This window comes from Lactuca serriola, chromosome 4 (genome assembly GCF_051521515.1).
Source record: "Lactuca serriola cultivar US96UC23 chromosome 4, Lser_US96UC23_V15, whole genome shotgun sequence".
NCBI classification, from domain to species: domain Eukaryota; kingdom Viridiplantae; phylum Streptophyta; class Magnoliopsida; order Asterales; family Asteraceae; genus Lactuca; species Lactuca serriola.
In genome coordinates, this window is record NC_136411.1 from 68,081,522 (window position 1) to 68,093,674 (window position 12,153).

Genomic DNA, 12,153 nt, shown 5'->3' on the forward strand with positions numbered 1-12,153 from the left:
AAGTCAAGGTGGTGTGTTTTTGCTACCATCGGAACCACATGGATACACACCTGGTTTTTGCTGACATTAGAGCCTCAGTTTGACATTTATATACATTGATGTGTTATTCTCGCCCATGTCTAATTTCAATAAGAAAAACACAAAAAGACACATGTTTGATTTCACTTTTTACTATTTTATCTGATTTTTATCCCCATTAATCAAGCTCTTCATCTAAAAATGATGTTCAATTCATTTAGAGACATGGAATTTTGATATGAGGTCTGTGTCAAGACAAGTTTTTTTTTTTTTACGTTTTGATGATTATTAGGCCTGTATATCGATTTTCTAGTTCTTTATCTAAAATCAATTATGAATGTCGGGGCACCTCCATGAGTTCTTGCAAATCGATTTTAGATGTGTATGATAGATGTTATTTTATGCATCTTTTAGTGTAGTTTTTATTAGCATTTACATTCGCATGTCACCAGTTTAAATAATGTTCAGCTCATATTTTTTATCAGAATTCTCATACTGCTAGCATTTTTATGTCATTTTCAGATAATTCGAGTATAACGGTATTTTGAGTACAACTTGAAAAATAGGGTTTTCTTACCCCCCCCCCCCCTCGTACGCCATACGTACTCCTCGTACACCCAGCGTACGAGGCTTCGGACTCGCGACCATCATCCACTAGTACGCTAAGCGTACACCTAAGGTACGCCCCGCGTACTAGCTTCTAAGCTAGTACGCCAAATGTAACCTGTTGTACGCCTTGCGTACTACTTATAGGGGTCAAAATTGAAATTTTTAACTATGAAGGGCAACTAGGAACATAACCAATTCCAAGCGTTACATCTCTGCTGAAAATTTTGTTGGGGTCTTGGTTAGAAGTTGTCCCGGAAGCCTCCCCAAGCTTGGTTGTTGTGCTTGTAACACCCATAAAATTCAAGCAAATTTAAAACTTTCTAAAACATTTAATGTGACATCCCCATTTTCACGGCCAGAAAAGACCGATTTTGTTTATGCTTTATAAAAATCGGAGTACCTCTTTTTAATAAAAATGTGCGGAATTTGTTCCCAGTGAAACATGATAAATTTGTTATCAAAGCATTTCCGAAGAAATGTATTTTTATTCATTTAAAACATTGGGATGTTATCGTCAATACAGAAACATAAGCATAAACAGAACTTACATTCGTTATCACTAGTGATCTATATCTCCTTAATCTCTCAGTGTAATGTGACTTCATATCGACACCTGTGATATAAATAAACTGAGTGGGTCAGGTTGGGAAAGTTGGTGAGTACATAGGGTTTTCAACCCATAATAATACAATTATTATGTTTAATCATCAAACAGTTAACCCAATTATTCATCCTCATTATCTTCTTTAATCTTAAGGATCTACCCTAAGAATCAGCTATTTCTCGTTCATTCGTTCCTAAGGATTTTCCTAAGGAATAGGTACGAAGTTCATCATTGTCAATGACACAGTTGTCAAGCACAACTGCTTGTTCTATCACTTAGGCGCAACTGCCATAGTTGTGACATTCTATATGAGGCGCTTTTGTTGGTATCATCCTTTAGACGCTACTGTCAAGGTTATAATGTTCTCTATTAGGCGTAGCTGCTGATATTATCCTTAGAGCGCAGCTGCTATGATGTTTATCGTAGATCAACAACATCTACAGTTTGTGGCGCAGCTGCCACTGCTCATCTATAGGGTACTAGGTCCATTGTTGCCAATGTTCACCTATAGGGCACTAGGTCCATACCACTAATATTCCTCTATTTCAGCTTTCACCCCTCGTCCTTCATCTACCCATGTTTTACCCAACATATTTTGTAGATATAAAAATACGTATACAGTTTAAAACATTTAAAACAATTATAAAAATCTCTCACCCAGCATAGACAACAAGTATTCCGACAATATGCACACATAGCACGTAATTTATATACTTCATATCTATGTGTAAGATGAAAGTAACTATGCACTCACCTGATTAGGCGGTGACTCGGCACTCGGACAACACTTCGTTACTCTTAAAACAATTTCCTCGACAAAACCTAGTATCAATATGACTAGGGTTTAGTTTGACGTTAACCGTGACTAATTAATAGTCTAGCTATTATTATTATTATTATTATTATTATATAAGCATTAAATAACACTCAATATAACTCATAATAATATCCCAAACAATTATTTTAAGGTCCTAATGGTGTTACTATAATTAATTAGAAGCTATACTAAAAATAGCGTAGGCGTAGCTCACTTACAACGGATTTTTCGCAAAACCGGGCTTCACTGGAGCAGCGTTCCCGAGCCGAAAGGCTCTTTTCTCGGAGTCGTCGGCGCTTCGAGGCTTCCGCCTCATGCTAGGGAGTTACCCTAGGCTTTGGGGGGTTAAGGAGGCTTAGAGAGAGAGTTTAGAGAGAGAAAGAAGAGGGTTGAGGGGTGAGGAAATGAGGGAACCCAACACCATTATTTATAGGGTGAAATCCTGACGGACTCGCCGAGTCGATGCCACGTGTCATCACCTGATGGATTTTCTTGGGGAGAAAGCCTTGGCCCATATTCAGCCACGTCACCCCTTTTACAGCAGCACCCTGCCGACTTCTAAACCCCGTAACTTTTGCATACGAACTCCGTTTTCAACGTTCTTTACATACACGCGTAGGTAAAAACAAGATCTACAACTTTCATTTGGACTCCGTCAGCTAATTCTCGACCGATCTTAAATTTAACAGTAGGAAGAGTTTAGACTTTTAAATGACCGCAAAGAATTCGTAATTCCTTCATACGAACTCCGTTTTCGTCTGTATTTTTACCGTTGAGTTCCTATTAATGAGATATTCAACTCTCATTTAGGTGGCGTAATCCAAAACCACTCGAACTAAAATTCGAGTTTCAGGTCGTGCACTGCTAAGTCGAATCTTAGAAAAATCATAACTTCCTCATACGAACTCAGATTTGGGCGTTCTTTTTATGGATGTTCTCGGTTTAACGTATACTAAAAATTTGGTTTAGATCACTAAGGCTAAAAAGTCCTCTACTGCAAATTCACTATTTACGTCTCCCGGTGTCGTGTCGGTTTTGCCATAAAACTTCGACGGACCATAACTTCTTCGTTATAACTCGGATTTCGGCGTTATTTATTTGTACGGAACCCTTGTAACATATACTACAACTTGGTTAAGATTAATCCTTCTAAATAATTTTCCATAAAAAACTCATTTTTGATGCTCATCGTCTCCAAATTGACTAGCCCGGATCTGCGGGTGTTACATTTAAAACCATTAAGTTATTACAATTTGTTTTTCAAAATAGTTTAAGCATCAGACTATCCCCATAATCAATCATGAAAATATGAGGAGTTGTACGATCACGCCTTCACCTTCCCACGATCATCAGAAGTACTTGAGACATAATCAACAACTGTAAGCTCAAAGCTTAGTGAGTTTCCCCCAAAATACCAACCTTATATAACCATACTTATATAATATCAATAAATACAGAACAACGTGCATAATGAGCCTTCAGCCTGACTAGACCGCCTCGCTGGCCTTCAGTTTATCTGGACTGCTCTCCGAGCCTTCGACACGTCTGGACCGCCTCGTAAGGCCTTCAGCCTATCCGGACCGCTCGTCGGGCCGTCGGTCTGACTATCATACCCTCCTAAGGCTGTAATCTATCCGGACCACCCTGGGTATGTTGGCCTTCAGCACAAAGCAGGACCGCCTCAACCTACCCCCAATCAAACAAACATGTGCACATACATATCATACGCTAGCATGTATAACAGTCAACCGATCTAACATATCAAATAGCATAGCAACATCCTATAACCAGGATACCGACCTAACCGGTCACTAATACAATATCATCCTATGCCCAGGATACTGACCTAACCAGGTCACTAACATATGTACAGATAATCATACGGATCTAACAGATCACATAGCATAGCAACATCCTATAACCAGGATGTCGACCTAACCAGGTCACTAACATATATATAGATAATCATACGTATCTAACAGATTACATAGCATAGCAACATCCTAACACCAGAATGCAATCATAAAGGGCCGGCCTTGGTGTCGTAGACCCCGTTGATATAGTGAGGAGAACTCACCTGGCACTGTTGAAGTCCCGCGGATGAAACCCCAGCTGCTGATTGACAGATTCTCGAACTGCCAACATCAAACAACACCCAATTAATAATTGGATTCCAAGCCCAAGATCCAACTCACACTTCAAAGGCCCAAAAGTCAAGTAATGGGCCAAAGCCCAACATATGGCCCAATTTTCCAAATTGGGCCCAAACCTTTACATGGTCATAATTAAAGGCCCAACTACTTAGTCCAGTCCAAACATTTGGCATTTCCAATGGCCCAATATCATATAATCATCAAGGCCCAAATTAGGTCCCATCTATGGCCTAATTTTCCAAATTGGGCCCAAACCCTCATATGCGCCTTATCCTAAAGCCCATTAAGTTATTCTAGTCCACTTGCTTGTTCTTGGATGACCCATTAATAACCCAATTACCAAAGCCCAATAGGAAGGCCTAGCACAAAGCCCAAGTCAAACTAGGGTTTCACATAAAATGACAATTAGGGTTAAGTGATTCTCACTCAACCCATTAAGGGCTTAAACCATTAAGGACTTAATCCATTAAGTCCATTATTGCTTTTGGTTAATTTACCAATGATTATTATTTAATATTTCAAGTTATTAAATAATCTCGTGTATGTCTCGATTAAATTCTCAAAATTTGGGTTTTATGCCATTAGGGTTTTCCAAACCCTAATTAAGGTTTTCCAACCCAATACTAGCCCATTAGTCCATTGGTTGGGCTTTTGGTCACATTGGGCCTTATTAGGCCCATTAGGGTTTCATTGGTTCCATATTGTCCAAACATCCCCGAAACAAGGTCCAAACGCAATCAAAGCACACCGCCACCCGACACGGCGGCCGGTGGCGGCAGGAGGCGGAAACCACCACTCTAAAGTGGTGATTTGGGTTCTTTCTTTCATTATTCTGATACAATTACAATTACAACAATGAAATCTCAAATAACACACTCACGCACTAAACTAACCACACATACCCACTCACAGCCACCACCAAGCGGCGGCTGATGGCGGCAGAGAAACAAAGGCGGCGGTTACCACCATGGTTGGCAGCCATGGTGGTCTCCCTTGGTTTCCGGCCAAACAACATCTCTATGGAAGGATCTCTAGTAGCAAAATCGCACCCACACAGTTGATCGGAAAAATAGTCCAACCACCCACCTGGTGGTTCCGGCAGCAGCATCATAAGCGACCGAGAGTGGTCGTACACAACCCCGACGTCGTCTTCAGCGGCTTTGCCCTTGACAACAGCACCTGCGACGGCCATGGCTGGTGGTTTACGGTCTCTACTATGGAAAATACTCACGTCATCGCTCCATCCCAACTACGACCCCACGATGCATCTTCTTTACAAATCCAAAAGCTCAGCCACCCTTTCACGATGGCAGAAAAGCATCCCCGACGACAGCTCGGTCGGAAAGAGTGATGTAACAGTGGCGTTGCTGCTCTTGGTGGGATCTGCTCCAGCCATTCCCGACGTCATAATAAACAAGAGGAAGTTGGCTCCGGTGGTTTGGGACCCCAACGATGGAGGTTGCAACCCGACGGTAGGGAGGGGCATAGCGGCGCAAGAGATCGGATATGAGAGGGTGGCGGCCAAAGGTTGTCACTTGTATGGGTGGCGGCTGCCTAGCGAATAGGGTTAGGGTTTTAGGTTAGAGAAGGTGACGGGTGGGAGATTATATACTCGCCTCTTAAAGAAATTCCCCCATATTAACAAGATTAGTCCCTTTGTCCCCCAATTCTTTCAAATCTAATCCCAAATTTACCATTTAGCCCCCGCCTTTCCAAGATCCTTTCATCTTAGGTCCATAATTTACTTTTTAACCCCCACTTCCATAAATTCTTTACAAATTAAGTCCTACAAATACACTTTTAACCCCTGGAGTTCAAATCTTGTCATTTGACTTCCCGAAACTAACACTTTAATTATCATTCAATTTTAGGCTCAAATAATATAGAATAATAATAATAATAATAATAATAATAATAATAATAATAATAATAATAATAATAATAATAATAATAATTTCCCGGGGTTCGTGGTTTATTATCTAATTACTTTCCGTAAAACGGGATGTTACTGCGCAGTTGATCGAATTGTCTTTGTTGTGCTTGATAACCTCCCATGGCTTGTACAGCTTCAGTATCTTCCTGTAATATTGGGCACATGTATGTTGGGTGCCCAGTCTTCGCGCATATCCTATAATTTCTGATCGTTGGTTCAACACCTTTTTCTTTTGTAAGTAAAAGAACAACTTTTGTTAATTCTGAGATCTGGGACTCAAGGTGGGCATTGTAGATTTCCTTCACTCCTTACAGTTGATCTAGATACCATTCTTCTTCATTAGATGATTGTTTTGATTCGATTGCCAACTTTTCTATTAATGCTCGGATATCAGTTGGCGTCATATCTACAATCAAACGACCACTCGAAGCGTTTATCAATCGCCTTTCCATTAGAGTAAGGCCTTCATATAAACATTGATATAGCTGATAGTCACTGATCCCGTGTTGTGGTCACCAGACCAGCAACTTCTTGAAACGCTCCTAATAGGTATGAAGGACTTCTATTTTTCCTTGCTTTATCGTAAGAATTTTTCTACGGAGGTTGGACACTTTTTCTTATGGAAAATATTTTCATAGAAAAAGTTTGGCTATCTCGTTCCATGTAGTTATTGATCCAAAAGGAAGGTCATACAGCCACTCTTTTGTTGCGTGTTGGACAGAAAAGGGGAATGCTCCTAACTTGATATGGTGTTCAGTTATAGCATGTGGCTTCATGCCAGAACATACTACGTGAAACTCCTTGAGAAACTTGTGCGGATCTTTGTTCTCAAGGCCTCGGAAAGTCGGAAGCAACTTAATCATGTAACATCCTGATGTTAAGGTACTTTAAATTTCAACCCTTTAATTTTATTATATTGCGTTTTGGTCCCTAAGTCCAAGAAAATGTGCATTGGGGCCCTAGTGGCATTTTCGTAATTTTAGCAAGGAGAAGTACGCCATGCATACTAGTGTGTACGCTTAGTGTACTAGGGCTCACCCAAGTACGTCGGGGGTATATCTATGTATGCGGGGCGTATTTGCTAAATGAGGAAACCCTAAATTTTTTAGCCTGGTTGGTATTTAAGCATCCTCATGGCCTCATTTCCCTTCACCTTGATAGCCTACACCCCTCTTTTGTGATTATAACCCTATAACCACCTTATGAAGCCATTTCAAGCATTAAAGTGTGTGTTTTGTGCTTAGAAGAAAAATGAAGGAACTAAGCTCATCTTAGAGGGAAGAAACATCTTGGATCTGGAAGTTTTGCACCATTCTCCATCATTTCAAGGTATAAAGTTCATAACTTGATGGATAGTTTTCTAGATCTTGTTTATGGGTGTTTTTATGTCCCTTTTTGGTCCCAAAAGTCTCATCTTGAGCATGACATGTTCTGGACATTTTGAGTTGTCCTTTCAGACCCTAGGAGGGGTCCTTAGCCATAAAAATGAAGTCTCATTGGTTAAAATTGCTCCATGTATCTTGTAGAAGGTCTTAATTGATTAAGACCTTGGGTTAAGCTCTTATTAGGCGTGTAAAGTCATAAAGTTGGAAACTTAATGAGGTTTTGGAGTTTGTGAGGGTACGCCCAACGTACGAGGTTAACCACCCCGATAGTGGTCAACTGCGAGGGTTGGAGTATGCCCTGCGTACCTCCGAAGTACGCCCCACGTACTCGTACCAGGTGAGTTCGGTTGGGTTGACTCAGCTGGGCTAACTTAGTTGACTTAGTGGGTTTGACCAAGTTTGACCTTAAGGGTATTTTGGGAATTCTAATTGGTTTGGTCACTTAGATGGAATAGGAAGCAGTCGGAGCTGAGATTCGGAGTTAGGACCTTATCAGCTTTTGTTTAGTTTGCAAGGTCAGTTTTCCTCACTGTACTTACGGGTCCTAGGCACCAAGGATGGCACATTGGTTTGATAACCGGATATTCATTGGTATGCTGAGAATGGAATAGATTTGCATGCTAGTTTGGATATGCTAGTCTGGTAGATCAGAAGGACTACCTGTGATACTGTCTGTATGATTATTTGTATATGTTAGTATCTATTATATGTCGACATATTGTGTGGGTTGGGTTGAGGTCGTACTGCTCCGTGCGGTAGCCAACAAACCCTGGAGCAATCTAGATATGAGCTGAGGGTCGGGTAGGGTATGCCAGACTCATACTGAGGGATCAAGAGCATTCTAGATACAAGATGAGGGCTGGTAGGGCATGTTAGGCTCGTACTGAGAGCTTGGTGGTGTTCAGTCCAAGGACTGATCTGGTCGGGGAGCAAGCCAAACATAAGTTGTGGGCCTCGAGGGCAAACCAAACTTATGTTATGGGCTTAGGGGTAATCCAGTCTTTTAGTTATGGACCCAATGCATGTTGTTATTGTATATGTATTATTTGTTTATGTGTTGGTACTTTGGCGGAACTCACTAAGCTTTGGGCTTACAGTTTTGGGTTATGTTTCAGCTACTTCAGACGATTGCGGGAAGGCGAATGCATGACCGTACACATCCTCTTATTTTGACTTATGATTTTGGTAAACTCTGATATGGAACATGTTTTGAAAACTATGTTGTAAATAATTTATGATTTTGGGTTGGTTTTAAAATATTGAATTTTTCATGATTTTTATGACAAATCAAGCTAAACTTCATATCAAAGTTTTAAGGTTCAGGGAAAGTGAGACACAAAGGTTGTTGTGTAACACTTTGTGTCGCCCATTCACGAATAGTTTTTTTTTAATTCGTCTCCGTGAACACTCATAGTTGGTTATGTTTCAGGATCTAAATCAGAAGGTTCAATTGTTTCATATTTGATGGAAGATGTGGGTGAGTAATTTTTAAATGGACTGTGGGAAGGTGAGGGTGGAGGTGCTTTGGGAAAGGATGAGAAGGTTGTTTCAGGTTCATTCCACAAGGGAATGTTTTGTGGATTTGTTTGCTCTGGTGCTAGAAAATATGTTGATGCAAAAAAACCCTTTAACTTTTTCTATTGAAGTAGTTTTTTCTGAGTTTCTTTGTTGTCTTCTCTATCTTCATATCAAATTGTAGTGGAGTACTTGTATGTGTAGATCTTGGCATAAAACGATTAGTACTTGTCGTGTCCTTGGCAACGACGTCAGTTTGTTAACAGTGTGTCGCAATGCCTAACAAACAAATAATATAAAGAAAAATATCGCTCTAATGCACTAAGGGGTAGTACAGGAAAGCAAGGTCGAATCTACAAGAACACATCCTAAGGTCTATGTCTCTCTTGCGTAAGGCACTCACTAAATTAACAGAAATTAAAATGGAGGGATTTGTTGACCGATTAAAACTAGTTTTCACAGAAATTTATGCATATATATATATATATATATATATATATATATATATATATATATATATATATATATATATATATATAACCAATCATGTGTCAAAAATACCAATTAAATATCATAAGATAAAAAAAAAACTCATGAGTTATATTATCATTTAAGTAACATAAGTAGAAGTTTGAGTATCAAATAAATATGGTTCATGATCAATTTAAGTAACATAAGTTGAAGAGTTTATGAGTGTCAAATGAATATGGTTCAAGATAGATGGTCTATTTTAAACTATATTCATTTGCATGACTTTTTTTTTATAAGAGATAGATAGATTTCATACCATACACAAATATAGGCGAACATTTTCTTTATGAAATATTGATACGGTCGACAAAAATGATTGTAACACTTAAGGCAGCTAAATGCTAGACATATTTCATTGTCGTAATTTCAAAATCAGCATTGCTCATTGGTTAACTTAAGCATCAAGCTTTGCTTCAAATTCATTTGAGACGCCACCCTTACATGGCTACTTTATTAACCTGAAATATAGCATCGGTATTACCATTAAAAATACTCAAAGAAATTAAAAGTGCAAGGGAATAAATCATAGAAAAGAATTCAACAATCGAATGTAAGAGCATCTAGTTGATTTATGTTATGACTCAGACTTTTGTAACTTTCTTTTTAGTTAATATTAACTTTTAATTAATACATTCTTTAATTCTTTAATGGTATTTTTTATAGGAAACTTTTCTAACAAAGATTTTGGACTAACTTTTGCACATCCACTACATTCTTTAATAGTTATTTAGTATATTCCAATAATTTTTTAATATAAATTTAACTTAATTTATCGATCATCATCTATCTAAAATTTATATAATCCTACTTAATTAGTTTGTCGTTTTTTAAATAACATATCATAACTATTACCACTTCATAGACGTTAAATGCAACGAACAAACAAAAATATAAACAAAACAATATCGGTTCCTTATTTGATATATACAAAATATGAAACAATTATTGCGTTATATTTATACAAATAAAAACCTTTGAAAATATTGTATAATCGTTATAATTTTTATATCATAAATGAAATATTATTAGATATTTTATAGAATTAACTAATTAGTAGGAAATAATAAAGTTTCAAAACTGAAGTATAATTAAAAAGATAAATAAACATGGATTGAACTAGAAGGAGATAAGATATACAAAATCTAAAAATCATTCGATATATATGGAATGATAATTGAAAAAAAAAATCTATCTCTCACATGGTATTGAATGTTGATATAAAAGGTTAAAGAAAACAGTAATTGACTATAAAAATAATATCCAACTACGCTATAAAGTCTAAAAAAAATTACCTCATGATTTTCTGCAAAAAGAAAGAAGCACAATAAATGCTACAACACCTGCCACAACTCCAATAATTATGGCTATTGTTTTCCCAATATCATCACCACCAGATGATTCTGTAGTTTGAATCAAAATGAAAATCACATATATAACAATATTAACACAAATTAATAATATTATCATTGATCTTTTACCCGGAGGAGAATTGTAGTAACCAGATGCCCAATATCGCACGTAACACTGAGCCAAGAACACATCCCCAGCTTCAGATGATCGACACAAGCTTTTCAGCTTCGAGATAGCCTCACCAAGACAAGAACTACAATCGTTTGGATTCACGTCACCTAAACATTGTGAAAACCCTTGAACTAAACCCTCACTACCAACCCTAAACCCTTGATTAGCCTCACCCAACTCACTCAATACATCATCACGTCGCTTAATAAACTCCACATCATGACTCACACTTTTGCTACACTTCTTGAACCTTAGGTTCGTATCCAACTCACCAAAGAAATCATAATGCTCGAACCTCACTAAACACTCATTCAACTGCAAACTACCACTATATGAGTAAGGACACGCTAACCCTACTTCAGAAACCGCTTCTTTAATGCATTTTGCGCAATCTTGTGTCCTTAAATCGCCTCGACATTGGTACAAACCGTAAACAGAAGATTCTGAAGATGCGTTTGTGTCGTTTCCAATGGCATAACTGCTGTATAAGGCTTGGGAGGATGAGGAAACAAATAATGAAAGTAAAGAGTTGAGATTGGTTTCAGAAGGGGTGTTTGGTTGGAATTTTTCTTGAGAACATCCATAGTAGATGAAGATGTGGGATTTGATCAGGTAAGAGAGGAAGATGACGATGATGAGGAATATTGAAGAGAGTTTGTGATATTTGAACATCTTTTTTTCGAACTTCTCAAGAGCTAGGGTTTCTTTTGCCTTTAATGTCAAAGGACCCACTTACAATTTCATTCAACTGTTAATTTGTATGCGCTATATATTTTCTGATTTTAGTATATTTGATCAAACACATATACTTTAATATGTTTTTAGTATAGCTTCAGTTTATATAATTTATTAAACATAATGGATTCCCTTAATATTTTACTTATACAAATTGAAGTGAAAGACAGAGGGCACCTTCTAATACCCCCTAGCTAGCTTCTTTCATGTGCAACGACACACCTACACTCATTATTGCCTTTAGCTAGACCTTTTGTGTGAAGCACCTTAACCATTAGACGTTCATTGGACTCATCCGAACATGTATGTGGTCCTATGGACCGGGTAAGAGC

At 38.1% G+C, this 12,153-nt stretch overlaps 1 protein-coding gene across 1 annotated transcript; it reads right to left on the reverse strand.

The window, feature by feature from the left end:
* Nucleotides 1-9,822: 9,822 nt before the first annotated feature.
* On the reverse strand, nucleotides 9,823-11,881 carry LOC145101814 (plasmodesmata-located protein 8-like). The gene is made up of 3 exons (XM_079039083.1): nucleotides 11,044-11,881; nucleotides 10,858-10,965; nucleotides 9,823-10,023 (listed from the first exon to the last, which is right to left on the reverse strand). Exons 1-2 carry the CDS (start codon nucleotides 11,756-11,758, stop codon nucleotides 10,859-10,861), a joined length of 822 nt encoding a protein of 273 aa, XP_078895209.1. The 5' UTR covers nucleotides 11,759-11,881; the 3' UTR covers nucleotides 9,823-10,023; nucleotide 10,858.
* Between the last annotated feature and the right edge of the window lie 272 nt (nucleotides 11,882-12,153).